The following is a 25,465-nucleotide window of genomic DNA, read 5'->3' as shown; positions in this document are numbered from 1 at the left end:
ATAATGTCTATAAATCATTATCGTACACATGTGGGTAGTTAAGTGGAGTGAGAGAATAGTTCAATGAATTGAGCATATTCACTGAAAATGCTTTTTATTTGTTTTCTGTAGTTCATAATACTTTAAAATTATCATAACCCTTTACACTTTCTCTTAATAGCCAACTGTGATATTGAGAAAAACTTCATTTGCATTTTAGACTATGTTTAATATATTATTTAAACCTGGAGTTCCTCTGATATGAATTCAGGAGAGGATAGGCTATCTTATCAAATATTATGTGCCTGTTTATCCAGCCTCTTTTCTAGGAACTAAAATGTTAAATTTTTCAGTTTATGTTGAATAGATCCCAACAAAAGACTGCACCCTATAATCAGCATTATTTACAGGGGCTGGTGTTGTGACTGAATTCTTCCCTTCATCCAAAAATGCTTTTAGTTACTATGGCAATATTTACTTGATCCTGGCAGTCCACTGTTGATTTAGGGAGATAATTACCAGAAAGGAAGATGATGGAGATGTATTTTTGAGTGTCCTTGTCAGAGACAATGTTTATAAAAAATTAAATGAGACCAAAAAGACACATTGTCTTCCGCACAGACACTCTCTCCCTCAGTGCTCACACCGGATGGCTGTGCTTTTCTTCCCTCCAAAGATGTTTATTAGCACAGAATGCACTGCTCTTGGTGTCTTTAACAGTCTTTAATGGGGCTTATTACTGGGTGGTTCCCTTCCCCCCACCCTGCTTTTGAGACACAGAAACAGTCCTCCTATTTTTTGGATGTCTGGGCACTGTTGCAGGCACTTCACAGCCTGGTGTGAGCTGGACACACCCCAGTGCCTGGGCCTGGGCTGGAGTCACCTGTGAATCCACCCTCACTTGCTGTGTCTTGCACTGGGACAGACTTGGGTAGGCTGATTGTCGTCTATACACTCTGTCACCCCAACCCTGCCACTCGCAGAGCAAGAGGGGGTGACACTGACAACAATGGCTGCCTGGGACAACAGCCACCCCGTAGACTGTCCTGGACGGACAGGCACGGGGGGCTCCTCACGGGGTGCCTTCACGTTCAGGACCCAAAGCAGCCTTGTACTGAGAACAGCTAGTTACCATTCAGCACCCTCCAATGCCCCACCTTGTCTCATTTCCTTGTTACACAAGTGCATGCAAGTAATGGACCAGAAAATGTGTTACTATTCAAGATATGATTTGATCATGCTAATTTCCCTGTTTGTGTTTCCTTCAATATGGAATTTTAGGGTGACAATTACAAAGGTAAACAGGAAGTCTTGAAAGCCTCAGAAAGATGTATTTTGTATCTTAGCTAACATTCCATAAAATCTGAAAGTATGGAAAGCTTACATACTTTCATTTCATTACATACATACTAACATTCCATAAAATCTGAAACTAAATGGCTTTGAAAATATACAGAGAAACTGATTAATACCTCCTTTACAATGTATACTATTATATATATTTGATTTTCTTCTGGTTGGCTAAGAGTTGGGAACCTAAGAAGTACAGTAAGAATAATTTCACATTCAGCAAATACTATTATTGTTAAGTATCTACTTCTTGTCTTGGTCAATACCCCAGAAGTACTTACCTCTTAACATGTTGGAAATTATAATAGCTCATTTCTTTTAACACAGTTCTTAGAATATTAAGGTCTAAGTTTTCTCTTAAGAGGTTATAAGTTTTTCTCCCCAATGTTTATAAAATTAATAGAGATGATATATTACACATATTATGTATGTATATGTGTACATATATGTATGTGTATGTATATGTGTACATATATGTATGTGTATGTACATATGTATGTGAATGTATATGTTTATATACATATAACTTGTTGCAATTTTCCTAAAATATTTTTTGTTCTTGCTCTTCAAATATTGGTTTTCTTTTTCCATAGAGGAAATCATGATAAAACCTATGGATGAAAGTCTTCTTTCGACTGCACAAGAAAACTCCAGTAGGAAGGAAGACAGATACTCTTGTTATCAAGAGCTCATGGTCAAGTCTTTAACGCACTTGGGGAAATTTGAAAAAAATGTATCTGTTCAGACTATAAGTGAAAATTTAAATGACAGTGGCATCCAGTCTTTAAAAGCAGAGAGCGATGAAGCAGACGAGTGCTTTCTGATTCATTCTGATGATGGAAGAGACAAGATTGATGATTCTCAGCCACCCTTCTGCTCCTCTGATGACAATGAAAGTAACTCTGAAAGTGCAGAAAATGGCTGGGACAGTGGCTCCAACTTCTCAGAAGAAACCAAACCACCTAGAGTCCCAAAGTATGTTTTAACAGATCATAAAAAAGACCTATTGGAAGTTCCTGAAATAAAAACTGAAGGTGACAAATTTATCCCTTGTGAGAACAGGTGTGATTCTGAAACAGAAAGGAAAGACCCGCAGAATGCTATCGCAGAACCCCTGGATGGCAATGCCCAGCCCTCATTCCCTGGCGTTGAGGAGGAAGATAGCGAGAGCCTGGCAGTAATGACAGAAGAGTGTAGTGACCTGGAAAAGGCCAAGGGGAACTTAAGTTTGCTGGAGCAGGCAATTGCTCTGCAGGCTGAGCGAGGTTGTGTTTTCCATAACACCTACAAAGAGCTGGATAGGTTCCTGCTGGAGCACCTAGCAGGGGAAAGGAGGCAAACCAAAGTTATCGACATGGGTGGAAGACAAATCTTTAACAATAAACGTAAGACACATTTTTGCATTTATTTTAGGAATAAAAGTGCTTTAGGGTTTGAAAAAAAAGTCAGATTTGATTATTCTTTTAGGTAGCTTTTTAACAGTTTAATGCAACTTAAAAATCAATTTATAATTGTAAAATAAACAGTTTCTTTCTTTTCCCCCACTCTCTAGATTATCCTCCAGTCAAGCTATGTTAGTTTTGGAGTATTTTCACACATGAAAAAAGGTTCATTGAATCTATTTCTTTTAATTTAACTGTTTTTTAAAAATGCATCATACCTTTAGAAATAACTTTATTTGACATTATTGGAAGTACATCAGTATTTACTGGATCTTAAATCTTCCAGAAACTTAATTTTTCTTTCCCACCCTCATTCTTGGATTATCTAACTTGCTAGCCAGGCAGGATGCTCTGGTCCTTTTTAGGATAAACCTAGATGTTAATGCATTTATGAGCCTACACTTTCACTGGCTCTCTAACTCAGGGCTCATACATCTCTGGGACAAACTTGAATGAGCGAGTAGGTGTGCTTTGAGGAGGCTTTCGAATTGTTCTTCAGACCTTGAGAAAAGTATGTTCCTGCTTCCCTGGAGCATTCCCCCTGCTTTTTCTCCTGGGAGTCTTGCACCAGATGAGCCTGATGCTAGTTCTAGCAGTTTTATGGAGCTTCCCAAGAGCAGTCCTTAGTGCCTAGAATGCTTGTTTAAGATGAGTATTTTCAGATCTCATCATCATCAGTGCTCCAGCATTTGCATTTTTTTCTCTAAGTTTCCAGGTGATTCTTGGTATCTCTGAAACCTGAGAGCCACAAAATTAGGGAAAGGAGTACCTTAGAAAAAATCAGGGCAGTGGAACCAAGGAGCTTACAAGAATAACATGTTAGTGTGGTTGAGAAGTTCTGATTGCTGAGAGTTATCCAGAAACAAATTGTATATTTTGTCATTTTAAATCCATTTTAGCACTCACCTGCAATCTTGACAAATAATGTCTTGCATCTCAGAGCTGAGAAAACAAAAAAGGATAAAATGGTGTCATGTAGTGAGGAGCAAGATAATGCCATGCAAACATCCTGCAAGGGTTGGAGTGGGGACAGAATATTAATGACTAGCCTGTGGTTCAGGGCAGGACACTGTATCTAGCTCTGTGCACTCCCGCTAATGTGCAACTTATTGTATTTAACTTTTTAAGTAAACTACAAAATCAGAAAAAAAATGAAATTTACTCACAATTCCCCAAATCCACAATTTCGGACATACTGTATTTTATTGATCCTAAGAGATATCATTTCTCCATTTTTATTGATTTATTGATTTATTGATTTTTGAGTTTTGCTCTGTTGCCCAGGCTGGAGTGCAGTGGCACCATGTCGGCTCACTGAAATCTCTGCCTTCCAGGTTCCATTCTCCTGCCTCAGCCTCCCAAGTAGCTGGGATTACAGGTGCTCACCACCACAACCAGCTAATTTTTGTATTTTCAGTAAAGACGGGGTTTCCCCGTGTTGGCCAGGCTGGTCTCGAACATGATCCACCCGCCTCGGCCTCCCAAAGTGCTGGGATTACAGGCGTGATCATTTTTCTATTTTATCATCTCTGAACTCAGAAGAGTATGCGATAGTTTAATTACCAGTCATTTTTTTCTTTCTAAGTAGCACACAAAATGATGATTTCTTTTGTTTTGTTAAACAATTGATGATACCTTACAGGCAATGAAACCTAGTATTTAGAGAAACTTAATTATTTGAGCCACATCTTAAAGTATTTGATGATCCTTAGGATAATTTTATAGAGCTTTTAAAACTTCTTTTTTTTGGTTTTCAAAAATTCAGGGTATATAATCTGTGTTTGTAAACATTTGGGCCAGTTGGAGGCTTACCGAATTCCTACTAGGGCTGGATGAGTCAGTGGTATATCCTAGTGCCTGAGGCATGGGGGCAGCCTCTGTGCAAGACCAAGACCAGGCAGGCTAGTCAGCAAAACAGGTGAAGAAGGTGAAGCCCACATTGAAGAAGAGCCACAGGCTTAGTCTAGAGGAGACCTGCAGAGTCCAAACTGAGTATTCCCTTTCCCATTCCTTGTTCCCGATGTGGGATCCAATGGCACAAGAAGGATGTTTTTTCTCTCTGACATGCACTCCATGCTGTTAAGTCAATGCTTATCCCAACTGACAGCCATATTCTCCAAAATACCAGCCTAACCTCCCAGACACCTTGCCTATGCAACTTCTCTGTTGAGGAGAAAACTCAAGAGTTTTAAAATCTCATTTTACCCCCGCTTTCAGATGAGTCAGCAATTCTAAAATTAGTTTGGTTACACTCTGGCCACTAAGCATTTAGTGAGATTTAGGTTGCAATGTAAGTACAGTCGCCATGTCATTGACTGTCCTGCCTATGAAAAGGGGAACACTATGAACCATTACATGAGTACATTAGGTGTGAATGAGGACAGTCCCAGGAAAACCAAGGTGTAACATCACCAGAGTATAAGGTCACCCTCATTACGCAACATTGTACAAAGAAAATAGAGGAAGAGCCAAGCCTGAGAGTCGCCCCAGGCTCAAGCTCTGGCTTCTTATCATGCAAACAGGTTCTGCCCTCCAGAGCATTTCCCTGCATCTTTGTTTCGCCCAGCAGAGGAGGGACTTACAGACAAAGGGGCACGGTGGACTGTCAGTGGGCTGCACCTGGGCAGGAGCCAGGCTGCCTTATCTCTAGCACCCTCTCCGGCTTCCTGCAGACAAACAGTGTGGTGAGGAGGGGAAGTGTGCGACGCCAATCCTTTCAATGTGGTTTAGAAACGTGACCTTACCTGGGCAAGGTCCAAGAGAGGAAGGGCATCAAAATACACATTATTGCTCTTCTCCTTTTTTTCTAACTTACTCTCCTATGGTGTCAGACCCCCTCAGTTCCCCTAATCAGACTTTAAGAATTTGGACCTAGTGATCTACAGATTTCACATCAACTTGAAATTTGGCACTATTTTTGGATTAAATAAAACATATATCCACAAATCATAGAGCATCACAAAACTCTTAATTTGTCTATTACGAAATGCAGAGAGAATAGTATTGACACCGGCACATTTAGGTCCTATCTTTCCTAATGTAAATGCCTGCTGCTGGCCGCAGCCCCATCATCTGGCCGTTCGTTGCTCATTTAAGACTTCCTGCCTTGTCTCCTGACCACCCTGACCCTCAGCTCAGAAAGACCCGAAGGATCCTTGGCTCTTCCGCTTCTGCTGAATCCATGCCCCCATATAATTGCATTACATACAACCTGCTGTGCCCCATCTGCCCAGGACTGTTTATCATCCAGCAACTGGGGTGCCATGGTATGGCAGAGGCACGTCTGCACACACAATACAGCACCCCGGAAATGTCTGTCGCATCCCGTGACAGTGGCCAGACTTCATGCCCCGTTGCACAGGAGCACACGAGGCTCCACACCCTTGCACGCAGGCCCCATGTTCCATCGTCAGCATCTTCTCGGGCAGGACCACACTGCCTGTTTCCATTCTTAGCATCTAGTGTGCTCATTATTCCTGAGGCCTCATGTTGCAGACCCCGATAGCCTCCTTTCCTCCTGCATTGCTCCTCTCTGAGGGCTCCTGTGCATCTTCTCATGCTCTTTCTTCTCCGTGCCCCAAGTGCCGTGGGACAGGCTCTCCCCACGGTTGGTGTTATTCCCAGCACAAGTTAGAGGGGCAATTTGGGCTCTAAGAGTGCACCTCTGTTTCACCTTTATCTGCCATCTCAGTCATGAATGTGAACATTTCTGAATAAGGCCTCATCTGTGTTAGTTCTAAGCTCACCAGTATTCATGTTTGGTCCTCATTTATCGCATATATTTATATAACCTTTTAAGTTGTGGCAAAGTGTGTGCCAGAAAATCAAACCCCAAACTTGTCTGGAGCCTCACTCTCCCCAGGCTCCCAGAAAATGCATGAGCAGGTGTCACTTGCCATGCCTGGCTGCTCCCGTATGCCCCACCCACACTTGTGTTCCTGGGGGTGCTCTCGGGACCGCTGCTCAGTGGCCTGCACTCTTTGCACTTCTATTTTCTGTAAGTCTCCTGCAAGAACATTTCCCTTCCAAGTCTTCCTGCTGCCTCAGTTTTTGGATTCTGCATTTAGAGTGAGATCAGCAGCTTCTTCCCCATACTCACTGCATGCTGATCCCAAGTGGCAACCCGTGGGGGTGTTGGAATCTCGAGACTGTGAATCACTAGCACTGGACAGACAGGACACAAGCCAGTGTCCTTGCCCTGTCCTAACTCCGCCAGCTGCTCTGCAGGGAGCAGGCTCTGCTCTCCACTCCCAAGCCCAAGGACATGCAGGGCCAAGGCCAGACAGGTCTTTCTCAGATATGGTGGTTTCTTTGTTTTTGTCATTTTGAGTCTGGCTTTTTCTAGACTTTCAATAAGAAATGGTTTTGGTTTAAATAAATTCTTTCTCACTATTTTTTCTTTTCGGGAGCCTGTTCATCCCCTAGCACAGGGTTGATTTTTCATAATAAGGCTCTAACTACAATATGTGACATGACAAATTAAAACCGTCTCTGTATTTTAACACTCCCTTGCCCTGTGTCAGCCTTTACTTAGGAAACCAAGAAAATTGAAAACATGTTTTCTGTTTCCACAGGTCTTAGTTGAGGGTCTTGTTCAAGGCAATGTGAGAAGAATGTTTATAACAGTAAAACTGAATAAAGTGAGAATGTCACCCTGCAAGGCCATTCTATTGAATGGGAAGAAAAGCAAGAATAACTAAATGCATTTCTCAATTTAATTTCTCCATAGATTCACCAAGGCCTGAAAAGAGGGAGACCAAGTGCCCGATCCCTGGGTGTGATGGCACGGGACACGTGACGGGGCTCTACCCCCACCACCGCAGCCTTTCGGGGTGCCCCCACAAAGTGCGGGTTCCCCTGGAAAGTGAGTAACACTTGTCCCTCAAAGCTTCTGCTTATGCACGCCGGATCATCAAGATGTTATCCTCTTTGTCTCCCAATTTGGAATTAGGAATGGAAACGAACTTTTTTAAACTGTGTCAAGCCAATTCCGTCTAGCTGTGGGTTTTAAAATATAGTGTATTTATAGAAAATTCAAAGTACAAGAAAGCCAAAAGATCAAGAGACAATTGCCATAGGAAAGACAGCTAGTTCCTCACAGTGCCCAGAGGAAGGGCCAGGCCACAGCACAGAGGGCCACACAGGAAAGCACCAGGGAGTTCAGGGGTAGAGGGAGTGTGAACAGTGGGCCAGAGTCTTTATGGTGGTTTCTGATGGGGCAGGGTAAGCAGCCTTAGGACTGGCCAGTTTGACTGATTTCAGCAGGCTCGAGGGCATAGGGGCTGTCCCTAGTTGTCTGGTATCTGCCTCTGGAGCGATCAGGGCAGAACAACAGTGCCCCAGAGGGTGAGCGCCCAGTAAAGGAGGTAGTTGGGCTGTGAGTTCCAGATTGGCTGGATTGCACTTTTAAAGTGTGCTTGTGGGAAAGTTGTTCATTCTTTCTGGGAATTGGCTAGCCTGGGAGGTGCAGTCCCTCCAGAGTTAGCAAGGCCCCAGATGTTAAATCACCAGAATATCAAAATAAACATGGTTATTAAACTGCATGACTACACAGTTCTGTTTCACCTGGAGGTATGGATTCCTTAAGCTCAGGACCAGTCAACCTTGACGCATCACAAAGCAGTCACCATTGTCCTCCTGGCCTCCTCTCGCAGTGGGAACATACTCGTTGGTGTTGTCTCAGGACATCCTGCAGCAGTGGAGGGCCCTGAGTAGGAGCAAGCCTTGGCCCCCTCTCCACCCTCAGCCCCACTGTGAGCTATCCACCGGCAGTGAAGCAGAGGGCTGCCACCTTCTACATTGTACAATATCGACCTGTTACATCTTCCACTTTGTGAACCTAATTATTGAGACATCTTTTGGGCCAAAACAAATTGCAAAAATGGAAGTGCTCAACATCATTCTTCTCAAAAGTGAGATTTTGCAAGTCACTAAATCTAATCAGCTCAGCGCTGTCCTGTCAGATTAGCAGTTCCTCAGACTGGTTCTCTGGCTCTTCGCTCAACCATACTTTTCTCCCAGTAACCAAATGGTGGTGGGGTGTGGGTAGTAAGGGGTGGATGGACAAATAATCAAAATAATATCACTTAGAAAATAAAGAAGACCATACGCAGAACTTCAAACTGCAGGGAAAAGATAGAAAGAACTACATGACAAATGGTGTGCTCCTTCCATCCCCCAGGGAAAATCACATTCATGTGAAGGGAAGGTTACAAGCTTTTCAGTTTACGTTAAATATAAGCAGAATCATCTCACTGAAGTCTAGTGTAAACATAACATGGAGTTTAGAGAAATTAAAACTTGATCAAGCTTGCTGGATTTAATTTCTGAAGTTCTTCCATGCTCACTTGTTTGTGTCTGAATAGAGAGAGAGAGCGTGGTGGATGATGGAACTAAAGTCATTTAAATGCAAAGTTGAGAGACACATGTGTTAGTGTGCTTTGTATTTATGGTAAAGTATTCTTTCCTTTATGTGTTGTTTTGTGCTTAGTTCTTGCCATGCATGAAAATGTGCTCAAGTGTCCCACGCCAGGATGCACAGGAAGGGGTCATGTGAACAGCAACCGCAACACCCACAGGAGGTAATTCTCAGACGATAATCATTTTGCATTTAAAAAAATGTGGTAGAAACGTTCCTCCAATAAAATAATGGGTTACCAATGTGTGATGAAAATTGCTGCATCACTATCCAATATGTGACACTTGAAATAGAGAAGAAATATTCTCAGCATGTGCATTGTCAAAAAGAAAGGACCTCATCATTTCCTTTCTTAGAAATTTGTATATTAGCAGCCAGTTATGATAATGGAAAAATATTATATTTGAAGTTGCTGCGGTTACCTATTCATATAATCATACAAATAGAATGTGCTGTCTTTTGCTCCAGAACCTCACCATTGCTGTTTTGACATTGCAAAGAGTTGCTTCTAGGTTATCCTGGATCCTGTCCAATAGACATTAAAAAGGTACCAACAGGGCTTCAATGGTTGTAACTATAAACCAGGTGTAGGGTAAACATCACTTCACTGAAATTGCGACTAGTATAAGACACACATATGTGCATTTACATGAAAATGTATTGTGTATCTATAAATATTTGGGGTGAAAATGCTGATTGTTTGATATTCACATTTTATATTACAAGTCGATTATGTGGCGATGAGGTACTATTTGACTTATAAGCGCTATGCCAGCAAACTTCACATTCTGCACTTTGAATTTCAACTAAGATGAAAAACTGAGTTCCTAAAATTTTTCTAAAGATGCTAAGATAAGTCAAGGAGTTATCATGCTAACTTCTAGAGTTGGACACATTGCAATTGGAATGAGCACATTCACTTAGAATATTAAGAAGTTTCCAAATGCTTTAGTTATTTATCCCTTACATAATGTTTTTATGTTTAAAAATGAGTTTGTTACCTTTCACCTCTGAGATGGGGATGGGAGCAAGTGTTGACACTGTAGTTTGCAAAACCCTTTGGGATCTTTCAGTGTGTACGTGGTGCTAAGTGAACTATTAATATGACTTAACATTTAGTGTGTGCCAAGTGTGCTGTGAGGCACATGCCAAAACAAATCATATTATCATTTTAACTAAAATCCTCCTGTGTTTCTTTTTTTAAACAGTCTTTCTGGTTGTCCAATTGCTGCAGCTGAAAAATTGGCAATGTCCCAGGATAAAAATCAGCTTGATTCTCCCCAAACTGGGCAGTGTCCTGACCAGGCCCAAAGGTATGAACCCCCAACGATGTTCTCGGTGCTCTCTTCATCCAGGCTCCTGCACAGCGGGGCCTCTGGTCCTTCATGAGTCAGTTCCCTGTGGCTTGACCTCCCCTCTCAGCCCCAGTAGACCTGGATGTGCAGCCCACCCCACTAGACAAGAGGCTTGTCTAGTTAATGACATCGTTGCTGAAATGAACTACTAAACTCTCCAGAAGTTTAACTTGAAAGTCATCTCTTTGCAAAGGTAACATAATAGGGGTGAATCTAAAAGAATTAATATACCATAGCCTACATTAATCAGAATTGTGGGTTACTAAGTATACCCACAAGTCAGATGAACACCCTTTCATCACTGACTTCACCTTTCTGCCTGGAGAAAATGCCATCAGAAGTCACTCCTGCCTTTCCTAAATATGTGCTGTTATATATTCATCCTTCAGTTCCACAAACACATATAATGTATTTAAAACAAAAATTCATTCCATGATTGACAGCTATTAATAAAATACCTCCTATTGGTCCTGGTAGCTCCCAGGCTCTTGGTGATATCTAGAAATTTGGAAGATCTTATATCTAAATACTAAAGTATATATGATGATATTTAATGTGAAGTTATATGTTTATTGCCATAAAATCATTTTTGTAGGGAAAATGATTTCAGGATTAAGCTAGGTGATCAGATAACTATTGTTACTGAGTCACTGAAATCTAAAACCAGTTATTAGACATTTCAACATTTTCAAGATACGGCTTCCCTTAATATTTTGCTTCTATAGATTTGATGAAAAGAGTCAAAATTGGCATTTAAATCACATGCGTGAAGAACATATGTCAAGTGAAAATTATGAATTACTGAATAAGTAGCAATTAAAAATCTTAAAGTAAGATTCTTGGTTGGTATGACTGTACACTCTAGTTTCTCCCCAAGTAAGTTAGTTAGCAAATATAGAAAGAATATTGAATTTCATTTTGCTCATTTCTTAAAAGATTAATATTGTTTTAGATTAGAATATATATGCAGCTTTAAGGCTCTAAACCAAGTTATATAGGCAATAAGATCAACTAGCTGCTCAGATATTTTTATATAGCAGCTAAAAAGTTTTTGTAAAATCTAATCCAAAAAAAACTCATCGGAAACTTTGGCATTCTGAGGAGTTTGACAGTTTTTGGTGGAAAAAAGAGAAAAATATATACTTTAATATTGCTAAATTTTGAAAGTTATATTTGTTTATGTTCTCTTACCATTAGACCACAGCAGAAAATCATTTGTGTTTTGTTTGGCTGGAATCAGTGCTACACAAATATGATGCCCTTGTTTAATCCAAATACAACAATTCTAAAAGAATATATAATTCACATTTAGCTTAGATTGTGATAATTATGTTGAAAATATGATAGATATTATAATGCAGTAATTTTGATTCATACTGAGATGATGGCAATTCAATCGATAAAATATTGAAGTGCCATTTAAAGTATTAGTTAAATCAGCAAAAACATTCTGACTGAAGGCAGGCAAAAAAGGTGAAAAGCCCAGGAAGAAACTCCCAATTCAGGAATCAAATCTCTGGTGTCTGCACTGCCCCTCTTAGGCATCAGATTTCTGCCAGCTCTGCAGGACTGAGCAGAGCCTAGCATCACTTCTGAACAGAATATAATGACACTTGCTCACTGGTCACAATTGTGACTATTCATTGCCAATCTAATGAACAATTCTAACAAGCAGAATGTGCACACCTTGTCAGTGCCTTAACCAGTATTTACTGATGGTAACACGGCTTTTTTTTTTTTTTTTTTTTTTTTTGAGATGGAATCTTGCTCTGTCTCCCAGGCTGGAGTGCAGTGACATGATCTCAGCTCACTGCAACCTCCGCCTCTTGGGTTCAAGTGATTCTCCTGCCTCAGTGTCCTGGGTAGCTGGGATTACAGGTGTGTGCCACCACACCTGGCTAATTTTTGTATTTTTAGTAGAGACGGGGGTTTCACCATGTTGGCCAGGCTGGTCTCAGACTCCTGAGCTCAGGTGGTCGACCCACCTTGGCCTCCCAAAGGGCTGGGATTATAGGCGTATACCACCGCACCCACCTGACATGAATTTCCTTTAAGAACTTTAAGAACTCAAAATGCTAATAAGCATCAAATTTGCTCATGAGATCTTCATAAGATGAATGGAGGATTGTATATTCTTAATTTGCTGATGGGAGGACTAGGACCCAGAGTACGCAGCATCATGTAGTGACGTAGAGCCCAGAGCATCTTTCCATCTCGCCCTATGGGTCCGGAGCATGCTGCTGTGTCCTGCCATGGCCCCGTCTCTCTTATTGTTCAGTGTCTCTGTGGATACCTTCAAGAGTGATGCATGTATCTACTGTAAATTCTGACACTAATGTGCTCACCAGTAGTTTCATTGTATTTCTTTTGAACTGCTTCGCCCCCCTCTCCAGGACAAGCTTGGTGAAGCAAATTGAATTCAATTTCCCGTCACAAGCCATCACCTCTCCCAGAGCCACAGTGTCAAAAGAACAAGAGAAGTTTGGAAAAGTACCATTTGATTATGCCAGTTTTGATGCCCAAGTTTTCGGTAAACGCCCTCTCATACAAACAGTGCAAGGACGAAAAACACCACCACTTCCTGAATGTAAGCTTTGATCTCTAATGCTCATTTCCCCAAAATGCTTCTTGTGTATGGGTGTATGGGTGTATTGGGGGCCAGGGGGCTGTACTTAAATGTATGATATACTACATACAGCTGGCAGGAGAGAAAATATATTCGAGTGAAATACAATAAAGAAAACAATAATAAGTTGATCAATGTTATTGATTTTATACTGAAGTTACACATAATATAGTGAATAGTTAATGAATTAATTATTCTACAAATATGATGCTATTGTTGAATCTCAGTACAATAATTCTAAAGAAATATTTAACTCACAGTTAGCTGGAGTTTGGATTACTATATTGAAAAATGTGATGACTGTTGTAATGCAGTAATATTTATTTTTATTGAAATTATAGAAATCTAATAGTTAAAATGTTGAAATGCTGTTTAAAATATTACTTAACTCAGCAAAAGCATTCAAACTAAAGGTGGAAGGGAAGGTGAGAAGTCTAAGAAACAATTTGAAAGTCAGGATTTTACTATAATAGAAAAAATTGTGTGGCTGTGGAAATCTTTACTCCCAAACTGGAGCATGAATATGGAAACACTTAAAATACATTAATATTCTTTAATGCTAACACATCCATATAGAAGACCATAACTCAAATATGGTATAATATATGAAACCTGGTGTTTTTTCTTCTTACACATTTCTTCAAGTTGTTGGGAGTCCTTAAACATTCTAATGAAAGGGTGTGAAAGTAAATATTGGGAACCAATAGAGGTCATGATTTCTTCATTATGGTCACTTAACTTCCACAAAGGAAAGAGCTAAATAATGTGCACATTGAGTTCTCCTAGACAATGAATTTTCTACAACATTCTGCATAGCCATAGAATCCCTTTGAACTTACACCAGGCTATAGAAACTGAGTGCTCTTAAGAGCACAGAATGTTTACCTCATTGTGTGATGTTGATGAATTCTTTCAGAGAACTAGAATTTTCGTGTAAAACCCAGTAGTAGACAGACTTGAAAGGAATTTGCCTATCAGGGAGAGGTACATTACACTCTAAAAGATATTTTACCTAATCTTACCAAAAATAAGTTCCAACTAACATAAATAACCACTAACAACCTGTTAGATTTAAGGGAAAAGTTATACACACACAGTTTTATATCTATCTATCCATGTAATTTTGCGTGTGCCTATACAGATATACAATTTTATTGTATATACACACAATATACATACATACATATATGTTTAATTCCGGCGAAGCTAGTTAATAAGAGCATTCAATGTACTCATATAGTACGGACATTGATTTTTAAAAGTGCAAAACATTCAGTGATATTTTCATATTCTTGTAATTATAGAAATATAACATTTGCCAGTGTTTTAAGTTTTGTTTTACGAAAAGTAAGAATCAAATATTTAAAATAAAAAAATTAATATAAAATAAAATGCTAAATGCTTTTATATTAGCTCACATTAAATCTTGAGTGTTTCTCCTGTAACCTTGAGTGATGTTTACAAATACTCAAGAATGAAAAGAAATATGTTTAATTCTGTCTCTCAGTAATGCCTTGGTACCCACAACGGAAACATAAAATGGAAACTCAGCCTTGATAACTAAATTGCCTTTCTGTTCACCTTGAGAACATTTCCTCCCTGCCCTTTATTCATCTCTCTCTCCCTAAATATGCAAAATGCCAGCTCATTAAAGACTCCACCATCTATTTAGTTCCATCTAGTTGGATGAAGAACAACTTCTACTGGTTTAAGGACAAAACAAGCCTGCATATCAAATAATAAAAATACAATTCCATGTCTAAGTAGAAATTGTTATTGTGAAAACAAATATTGAAAGGACACATTTTTTTTTCCGCCACTGGAATCACTGGTCCTCACATATATGCAGTTTTCCAATGGGCATGCCTTAAACTCTCTGTAGTCCCTGGTAGGTTTTGCTAGTGTGTTTTTTTACCTAAAATTTTTGCCACAAATGTTGCCGGTGCACCTGCCCCATAACATTAGTTATGGACTTTTTGTCATAAGAAGTGTAAATACAAAAATATTAAGAGAATAGGCATTCTCTCCCAGCAATTACGTCATTTGTTCTTTGAATCTCTGTGAAAACTGGTCTGGATAACCTTCATTTAATGTTCCCATGGATAACGGAACGTGTTTTAATTTATTCTTCACATATTTTAATGCAAGAAGTTACATCTTTAAAAAAAATCTATTTAATGACTAAAACCATGTATATGCAATTGCTAATCAAATCTCTCTTCAACAGCAAAGCATTTTTCAAATCCAGTGAAATTTCCTAATCGACTGCCTAGTGCAGGCGCCCACACCCAGAGCCCTGGCCATGCCAGCTCTTACAGCTACGGTCAATGTAGTGAAGACACCCACATAGCAGCAGCTGCTGCCATCCTGAACCTTTCCACCCGCTGCAGGGAAGCCACAGACATCCTCTCCAACAAGCCACAGAGTCTGCATGCCAAGGTAGGCCAGTCCAAGAGCCCGGAGGGTGGGCCAGCGACTGAACTGTGAGAATAAACTGCCTTTCATGTTCCTAACTACATTCACTACCACTCTGCTCCCCAACCTCTGAAGCGATCCCCTCCCTGTGTCAGGAAGAGGCTCAGAGAAACGCAGGCAGGGATGAGCTTGGTGGGGTCAAAGAAGGATGAAAGTGTGCACATCCTGCTCTGTGGCTCCTCTTGAAGTTGGGGTACCAAAATTTGGGGGGAAGTGAGTTACAGAGATGGGTTGGGGAGAATTTACACATTTCAAAGCTATTTTTGCTATGGGGAATTTGGCACACAAGAAAAGAGGATTGCTATTAAATCTCAACAATGGAAGCTTTTCAGTGTCTGCAAATCAAAGATGGTAAGAAATGTGTGATCAAACGGTGACTTGTAAAACATTTGCAAAATTGACCCATGAAATTTTATCATTGCATATGTTACTGTTGTGTAACACAAGATAGTCTAAGTTGTCACAGTATTCTCCAGAGACACATGGTAGAACCTGAATACATTAAATCAACAGGAGATGATTCAGGGAGGGTTGAGAATTCAGGGCATTCAAATACAAAATCATATTCTGTGAAGTTTTAAAAACACCACATTTCTGAAGCCCATGAAATTAATCACATTTCTCCAATACCCTCTCCTTTCCTTCCCAATTGACAATGAGAGGTAATTTGATGAAAACAGAAAAGCGAAGATCCTTCATGCCCTTTGACAGCAAAGGGCTTCTGATGCCACAGTCACAGCGATCCACAGAGCTTGTAAAAGCGGCTCAGCCATTTGCCCCTGCTGTCAGCTGGAGCAGGAACTCCTATTTACAGAAAGGGCTTCAGTTCAAAGAAATGATTTCCCTACCTAGATGGCTGAAGCCACTGAAATAAGTTGCCCAGACTTACTTGAGAATAAATGTTACCCTCCTTTATGTGGGAGATTTTCTGAGTTATATGCTAACCCTGAAACCTGGGCACTTGAAGACCATGGCTCCTCTTTTCCCCTTTAAGTGTGCTGGTCCCCGGCATGGTCAGCTGCTGCCTGTGCTGTGCCAGGCCTTCAGGAAAGCAGGTAACACGGTGCCACCGAGCATTTGACAGAAGAATCAGAATTAGCTTCTGGACAAAGCTGAGCCAAGTAAACCCCAGGAAGAGTTGGTGGCCAAAAACCACTCCAAAACAATTTTTAAACAAATGAGGTTCTTAAACAAAGAGAAACACATCCTCTAAAAGTAAAAAATGTATACATATGTATACTAGGTGATCCAAATTCAAAAGATTCCTAGTCACAAATTATTTACATAGGTGATTTAGGGAATTTTTAAATGCAGCTTTATTTTTAAATTCATTTTTTTGATCTGAATAAATTCCTCCTTTTAAAAGGTATATATTCTAGTAGGCATCTACTTGGAGAAATACTAAAATCGCTTCCTTCTTAGTGCCTTATTGTTTGGTTGTTCTGGCTGTCCTATGAGAATACAGGAACCAATATTATAATTATTGATGTTACTGAAATGACTACGGTAAGTGGTTCTAGAATGAATGCTGTCCATCTGCGCCTGTAGCTGTATTCCTGTTCCTCAGAATTCTGCCTCTCACCATTAGTTTCTCCATCTTCTATGACAATGACACCGAGCAACATATCAAACAAAGATGACTAAAATTACGGGCTTTTTCCCTTATCAATATGTGTTCTATTTTAAAAACGTATTTTTGGTTAGAAAAGCAATTGTTAAATGGACACGTTTCAAAAAATCAAATAGTCGATTTTCAGTGTGTGTTCTTGGGCTCCTGGCGGGAGCGCTCCGTGCCAGACTGCTCCACGGAGCTCATCCTGCATGCTCAGGTGACAGGAGCTCGCTGCACGCCTCAGCCTTTCAGTGCCAACCAAGTCTTAACCGCAGAAGCCAAACAATTGATGTAGTAACAAGGGTGGAAGGGACAGAGAGCACACAGATTGACTTCCCAAAGGAGTTTATTATGCTGGGAGTTCTAAAAACCATTTTCCCATGAAATTGTCTCCTTTGCATAGTAGTTGCTAAAATGGGATAAACGTGGCACCCTAGATTGTCACTTTGTGCAGAATCCTTCTGCCAGTGCATGCACACACACGCGTGTGCACACATTTGCACACAACTGTAACAATTTCTAGAATTCTGTCCTGGTTGGATCTTATTTTCTTAATGTTGAAGAGAATCTCATTTATTCCTGAATTAGCAAGATAATTATTTTAGCAAAAGTGAGAGAAAGCCAAGGTAATTCACCCTGAAACTGAGTTTCTAATGAAACCATGCCTAATGTAGGCCTTTCCTGTTGTCAGTGCTGCCTTTTACTGGATTAAGCAGAGATAGACTTCACCTCCACATTGAATGCTAGCCTGATTATCTATTATTTGATTCTTCCACCATGGCAGACTATTAGTACGCTTATTTCTCATAGCTCAAATCCATAGATCTCTTGAGTTTCATGTGTAGAAATAAGCGTCTTGAAATGTACAGCTTCTCCTTACTCCAAACTTTCACAGCTGAGCACTTTGGATATATTAGCAAGACATCCTGGTGATGGACTCATAGCTGAACCAACCAAAGGTCTCTAAGTGCTGGACTGCCCCGGCCACAGGTTAGGGTCAGTCATAGACTTTGCCCTTGAGGAGCTTACCAACAAAGCAGGAGAAAAGAAGTGACCCTCTGGGAGCTGTACCCGCCTTGCATGGCTCTGGGTAAAGAGCTAAGCTTGAAGAGGTGAGCTTCCTTTCATCCAGGGCAGGCATGGTGGCTTTGCAGGGAATTTGACCAGAACTTGATTGAGGGCTGATTTCTCAATTCCCCTCTGCTTGCATCCAGTTCTTTCCTTTACAAAATGAGCAACTCTCATTTGCATAAAGCACCCCATAGGAGTATGAATTACAGATCTTACTGTCACCCATGGGCACAACCTTTTTGACATCAGGCCAAAGAACACTAAATTTGAAATTGCCTTCATGCCCATATATTGGGGCTAATACATATTAACTGGCTCTATGCAATCTCACAACGGACTCCAAGCTTAATGGGCAATCTGAATTGGTGCTTTGTAAAATTGCAAATGATCTCATAGAAGATCATAGGAGCAGAGGTTGTTTTCAGAGGGGCAAAAAAACTTTGATTTCCTACATACTCTAAAAATATAATGAAGGATGATATGGACATTCCAAAATGTTATCCTCCTTGCAAAGTCTCTTGGCCTCCAAAACTGGAAGACGTCACTGATCCACCCCTTCCCAACACAGAAGGCTCATGCTGCTGTTCACATGGTCATCCATTCACTCAACCAGCATCCCTCAAGCGCAGGCTCCCATCACACCCCAGCCTGAAGGCACCAGTGCTTGTGACATTGCCAATCACTGCCCAAACCAGAGCCCATTATGTCCCAGAGGCAGAAGATTTTCAAAGGAATTATTTATTTGTTAAAATACAATCCAACATATATATAACATATTTGTACCACCAATATTGCCTACATATGTTTTAAGTATCTCTTTGAGGAATTAAATCAGGGGAAAACAATTAACACTATCAGTGCTTAGTGGATGACATAATGGTTAAAGGTAAATTAGTCTGAAGTATTAGCTTTATTTATTTAATTTAATTTTTTTTTTTTTTTTTTTTTTTTTTTTTTTTTTTTGAGACAGAGTCTCACTCTGTCACCCAGGCTGGAGTGCATTGGTGTTATCTTCACTTACTGCAACCTCTGCTTCCTGGGTTCAAGAAATTCTCCTGCCTCAGCCTCCTGAGCAGCTGGGACTACTGGCATGTGCCACCACACCCAGCTAATTTTTGTATTTTTAGTAGAGACAGGGTTTCACCATGTTGGCCAGGCTGGTCTCGAACTCCTGACGTCAGGTGATCCGCCTGTCTCGGCCTCCCAAAGTGCTGGGATTACAGGCGTGAGCCACAATATCAGCTTTATTTTTATTCTAAAACTTTTTTTTCTTTTTTTTTTTTTTGAGAGGATCTGCTGTGTCACCTAGGCTGGAGTGCAGTGGTGTGATCATAGCTCATTGCAGCCTTCAACTCCTGGGCTCAAGTGAGATTCTCCTGCCTCAGCCTCCCAAAATTCTAGCATTACAGGCATGAATCACCGTACTCGGCCTGATTCTAGAACTTTGTTGTAAGATGCATGTAATATCCTTCATTTTAATTTGGAATTAATATGATTTGGAAGACACAAAGGGGCCACAGCTCCAAAGAGCTCCCCTTTGGTCTTGCCACGGGGCCACAGGTGGGAGAGAGTTCTGGGTCTGCTAGGCCTCCTGAGTATCTTCCTCCGGTACAGGCTCCAGGCAGATGCACTCCCGTTTTCTTCCTTCCTCCCACCGTGATCACCAGAGGTAGGAACAGGCCTTGCAGTCTATCTTTATCCTCATCGCTGCTGCTTGCCAGGCATTCTGTTGTTTGTTTTGGTGTTTTCCCCACCTGTTTAGACAAAATGGCATATGCAGAGTGTGCCTTAAAAGAAAACAAAAAATTGACACTTGCTTGAAATGTTTAAAGTTCAAAGTCTGTTTTGTGCTTGAACAAGGCCTAGAAATAACATGATGTGGCACCGCCATTCTTGCCGCCTGGTATCAGGAAGTCTGGCGGCCCTCTGGGCAATGAGAACCCTGATGCCGCCTTTTCTGGTAACTTTAAGAGCAGGGCAGATTTGCCACACATTCTGGGTGAAATGTTATGAGGGTCTTGGGTCAGGGATCACAAGGCACTGGTTGATACAGGTGCAAGGAAACTAGCTATTTAATAATTGGCTTTTTAGCCCTGTGCACAGTAGCCTAAGAACATGTCTCTTTTCGTATTCAAAAACCTAGTCCAATCCCCTGAATCTAACGTAGAAGTTGAAAAAACAAACTCAGTCAAATTATTATGATTATCAGCTGTCATTCATGGAAGATGTATTATGTGCCAGGTACTATAAGCAAGCATGTGGCTCACATTAATCCCTTTTAATCCCTCTAGAATTTCTGTAAAGCAGATATTATTATCCCATTTCGCAGATAAAGAAACAGTAGTACAGAGATACTAAATTACTTTCTCTGAGTGGCACAACTATAACTGTTGGAACAGAAATTTGAACTCATGCCTGTCTAACTTCTCTTCTTAAGATCTTAGAGTAGCTAAGCTGCTGGCCAACCAGCGTGGACCATGATTCCAAGTCCCAAAGACCTTGGGGAAGCTGTTTTAAATTTCACTTAAATTTTACACTTTACATTAGTTATTTCTCCTCTGATCATTTCTCATCTATTTATATTGAGTATATTTCACAAATTTATAATCTAAACAGCTTTAATAATTACCGTTTAGTAAGAGTAAGATATTTTCATTTCATCTGTTTACTGTTAATACCCTGCCTACTTTGAAAACATATTTAAGATAGCTTTCAGTATGGAAAAGATACTCCCAAAACAAAAAACCTTGAAGCAAGAATAAAAAACATCAGCTGCTAGATGAAAGCCAGGGGCTAATTATGGCAGAAACCTAATCAGAAGGACACTTAGTTTTGCACTTCCTCTCAGCCAAGTCAACAGGGAAAAGATGGCAGGTGACCCATCCTGTATTCATAAGACAGCTTGCCAAGTCAGGAAAACAGTGCTTTCTTGTTTTATCAATGTTTGGAAAATTAATAATTTTCACAAGATAACATTTAAGTTAAAATTCCAATTTTATTTTTACTTCACCACAAACTTTGAATGTGTGACCACTTAAAATTGCTAAAACAATATAATGTTGTCATTTGCCTGAAAAATAATAGAAGAAAATAGCCACAAGCCTATCTTCTACATACAAGAACCTACAATCGCTTTTGTGTTTTCCTTTTTGTTCTTTTTCGGAAAACACATTTCTCTCTTTTTTCCCTAGTTGTAAACATAGTAGGAATGCCACATTGTTCTCTGCTGTCAGTGATACAAGTATTTTCCATGTAGAAACAGTGTTCATAATTATCACTTTCCTGACCACATAATGCACCATTAAATAGGGATAGCATATTTTCGTTAAGTATTTCTCTGCTGGTGGCCATCTAGGTCACTTCTTATTTTATAGTAAAGGTAAGGATTACAATGAGTAATTAGTTCAACCTTCAGTTTAATTATAACTTATATTAAATTTGTAAAATTACCTTCACTAAAAATCTATATGCATAAAAAATAAATTTATTGAAGGCAGAAACAACCTATTTTCCAATTTTACTTTCCCTAGAATATAGTGTCTTAAAACTATGAAGTGCTTTCTCAATAACTTAATGGATAAATAAAACGTAGGTAGCATCAATAGCTCAAAAGTGGCTGAAATAGATGGCCTGGGATGTCCCCTCTAAGTCAGAAAGAACATGAATAGTAGTAATCCTATACCTACCCCCAAGAGAACTTTAAATTTAAATACTTAAACTAAAGATCCAGAATAGCGTTTGAAGAAATCAGAATATTAGAAGTTTGAAGGGGTGGGGGATGCATATCTGCCACAGCTCCCCCAGCCCCTCCCTCCTTTTTGTGCTGCCATTTGGAGTTTCAAGCACAGAGAGAAGTGATGCCCATTGATACTGTTCTGAATAAAAGCCCATGCTGTAAACGTGTGATCGCCCATCTATGGGCAAAAAGGGACCCTTCTCTGGTACTGCATGTAATTGTTGAAGGCATCTGTGCGCTCACTTAAAGCCCATCTGTACCCTGCTCCCCAGTGAGCCGCCCGCTTTCTCCCAGTGAAGTCAGGTGCTCAGAGCAGCAGGCTGGGCGCAGGATGTAGGAAAGCGCCTCTTTTAAACATTAGGAGTAATTGACTCGAAATGTATAATCATAACAACTCCTAGAATCTATCATTGTCTTAATGGACTATTTAGAATTTTTGCCTGTAAAAACTAAAATATATATTAATCTTGTCTTGGAAGAGTTGATATTTTTCAGAGAAATCAAATCTGCACTATTTATGGGTTTTGCACTATAAAACTCTGCAGCCCAGTCACATGGCTTCTTTTTCCTAAGCCATCTGTCACAGAGGTCTGGAATTTTATGTGAATGTTGGTTGTGCAGTCTTAACCCAAGTTTTTTTTTTATTTTTTTATGAAAAATGTCAGCAACTACAATATTTAGCATTTTACTTTACATTGGCCATTAAACTTGATTACTATAGCTCTGTTTCATTGCTATTTACATATCAGCTATGAAGCCAAAAATTGTTTTGATGCGCTTCTGGCAGAATACATTGTGAGATCATGGAGAGAGAGCACACGTGGCACTGATATGGTTAATATCTTGGATTTTTGTAACTAAGGTTTATTAATGCTGGTATAAAAATGTATTTGATATTATACAGATGGCATAAGATGTTGTGGTTACTAAGTTATTATCCCGGATAAGCTGTACTGCCAAATTCGGGGCTTAAAACTATCACGAGAGATTAAACTATTTACTAAAAAGGGACAGAAAGATACGGCCAAAGCATCTTAGTACAACATATTAGAAGTGTATTTACCTCCCACAAATACAGTAAAGCATATCTATCTCGTAGGCTGATAGATTGAAAATACAAACTTTGCAGGTAAAATAAGCAAATAAAAGAAGGGTTTTTATTTTCTAAGTCGGGCACAAGCAGGAAGCCCAGCTGATGCAGCCCAGTGGCGCCTGTTTGGGGGTTGGGAGTGGGGGTTGTTTAAAGGGAAGAGTTAAAACAAATCCCCTGGGAAGTAGCTGGTTACCACAAGAGTTAAGGATCTTGCTAAATATTCAAAGAAGAGTGGCCAGCCAAGAGAAAAAAAGAGTGTAGCCAAATTGTCAAGAAGTTAATTTTAAATTGATGGATGATGGCGAAAATACCAGAAAGGTGTTATTCGACCCATTTAGAAAAATGACAGGCAGCTTCCTCCTACCTTCTGAGAATGACTGCATAGTAATGTTCACAATTCATGACACAACATGAGCCATCCCAGTGTGCGAATCTTGTAGAACATCCGAGGCACGTGAGCAGTTTGCTGGAGCTTGAACCAAATACAGAATGAGGTACTGTTCCTCCCGACACAGAAAAAACAAAACCAAGAAATAACACATGGCAAAAGGTAGAAGGTATCTCAAGAAGAAATATTGTGCAGTGGATTTAGTTTTAAGTCTCACACTAAATGTGGAGAAAATAAGCCGTTTTATAGTATTCTTAAGTTTGCACTAGAGGGCTTCAACCTCAGTCAGGCTGTCAGCTGCTACCCAAAGCAGCCCCCCACCACCACCGGGGTGAAGCATGGTTTGCACTGCCTGCCTCCCTCTCCCTGCCCCCCCCCCAATTTAGCAAAGCGTTTCCAGCTCACATAGCCTAGGGTAAAATGTTGCTTTTACATTAGTTTAATATTCCAATAAAAATTCTCTTCCAGTGGGTTATTTTTGCATATTTCTCATGTGAGATTAATATGATTTGAAGGGTTAGAAAGTTATACATGCCTTTTGATAAACACAAATGTGAATGCTTTAAATGATGAATTGGGAGTGATAATTCTGTAAACTAGAAAAGAAGATTTAAAGCTAAACTTGTAAATGTGTGGGGGGGTGTGTGTGTATATATGTGTGTATACACACACACACACACACATATTTTCATAAAACTGTTTTAGCCAATACATTTAGTATTTGGAGCATCTTATTTACATTAAGCTTACTTTGTTTAAACCCAGAAACACAAAGCTCACTAATGGGGCTGTTCTTAAAGTCTCCTAAGAATTGAACATTACCCAACGCAAATCAGAACGCTAGATTTAAAAGCAGATATACTTACATAAAAGCTTACATTTAAAATGATCCCTTAAAAGCCCCACATGGCTAGGCTGTAACTGCAAACTGCTTAAATGTTTTTCTGTTTCCTATTGTATACCAGGGAGCCGAAATAGAAGTGGATGAAAATGGCACATTGGACTTAAGCATGAAAAAAAATCGAATCCTGGACAAGTCTGCACCCCTAACTTCCTCTAACACTTCTATTCCAACTCCTTCCTCTTCCCCATTCAAAACAAGCAGCATTCTGGTCAATGCAGCATTCTATCAGGCTCTTTGTGACCAAGAGGGCTGGGACACTCCTATCAACTATAGCAAAACTCACGGGAAGACAGAGGAGGAGAAAGAGGTATTGTTTCCATATGTCAATCAATAAGTTGAAGACAGCATGATTGCAGGGTATCACTAGCTTTTCCCTCCTAAATTATATTTCACATTCCTGTTTAGATAATACATAATTCTGTACCTTGTTTTAGATTTTGATAAAGTGATGATTTTTAATGTCAGAGGAAATTCATTAACAAATCCAACTTTTATTATCACTTGCCTAAAATAATGTCACTATAGTAAATTTTATTCCTATTAAGGCTGAAATTTTGTGCCCTGCACAAGAGATTATATTATCTATCCCTTCATGTAGCAGCTGTAAGGGGCAATGTATTGCTCAATATTGAAATGCCAGTTTACTAATTCTTTCTGAACCGGAGGGTTGAAGATGAAATCAAATCAGGGTCAAGTAAGAATCTTTGAGTCATGTCAAATTTCTTTCTATGGTTTTGTGAAGGAACTGTGTTAGCATACCTAAGTATAGACTAATTGTTTAAGGCATTGGATTGAAATGTTGGATGTCTAAATTGAATTAATCTTGAAGTCAAGGAGACCTATTTGTGCATTTGATTATCTTGGAGGTGGTTTTGGCCCTGAAAGCCAGATGGTGCGACAGTGCAGGAATTCATCTAACCTTCGCCTTATGGCTTGAGCCACCTGACTAGGCCTGATTAGCCATGGACTACTCAGTGTCATTCAAAAGAACTGATAGCCAGAACCCTCAATTGTTT

At 39.9% G+C, this 25,465-nt stretch overlaps 1 protein-coding gene across 3 annotated transcripts in view; it reads left to right on the top strand.

Moving 5' to 3' along the window:
• ST18 (ST18 C2H2C-type zinc finger transcription factor) overlaps positions 1–25,465 on the top strand; it is a 304,120-nt gene that overhangs the window by 239,966 nt on the left and 38,689 nt on the right. For all 3 annotated transcript variants that reach the window (XM_063668773.1, XM_063668772.1, XM_054499078.2), the window contains 7 exons: positions 1,923–2,714; positions 7,501–7,635; positions 9,262–9,352; positions 10,398–10,502; positions 12,938–13,131; positions 15,398–15,609; positions 24,511–24,756. In XM_063668773.1, coding sequence (XP_063524843.1) covers positions 1,923–2,714; positions 7,501–7,635; positions 9,262–9,352; positions 10,398–10,502; positions 12,938–13,131; positions 15,398–15,609; positions 24,511–24,756 — 1,775 coding nt within the window. The remainder of the gene's footprint in view (positions 1–1,922; positions 2,715–7,500; positions 7,636–9,261; positions 9,353–10,397; positions 10,503–12,937; positions 13,132–15,397; positions 15,610–24,510; positions 24,757–25,465) is intronic.

This window comes from Pongo pygmaeus, chromosome 7, assembly GCF_028885625.2.
Source record: "Pongo pygmaeus isolate AG05252 chromosome 7, NHGRI_mPonPyg2-v2.0_pri, whole genome shotgun sequence".
NCBI lineage: Eukaryota > Metazoa > Chordata > Mammalia > Primates > Hominidae > Pongo > Pongo pygmaeus.
Note: the sequence above shows the minus strand (reverse complement) of the source record. Positions and strands in the feature narration are given on the sequence as shown.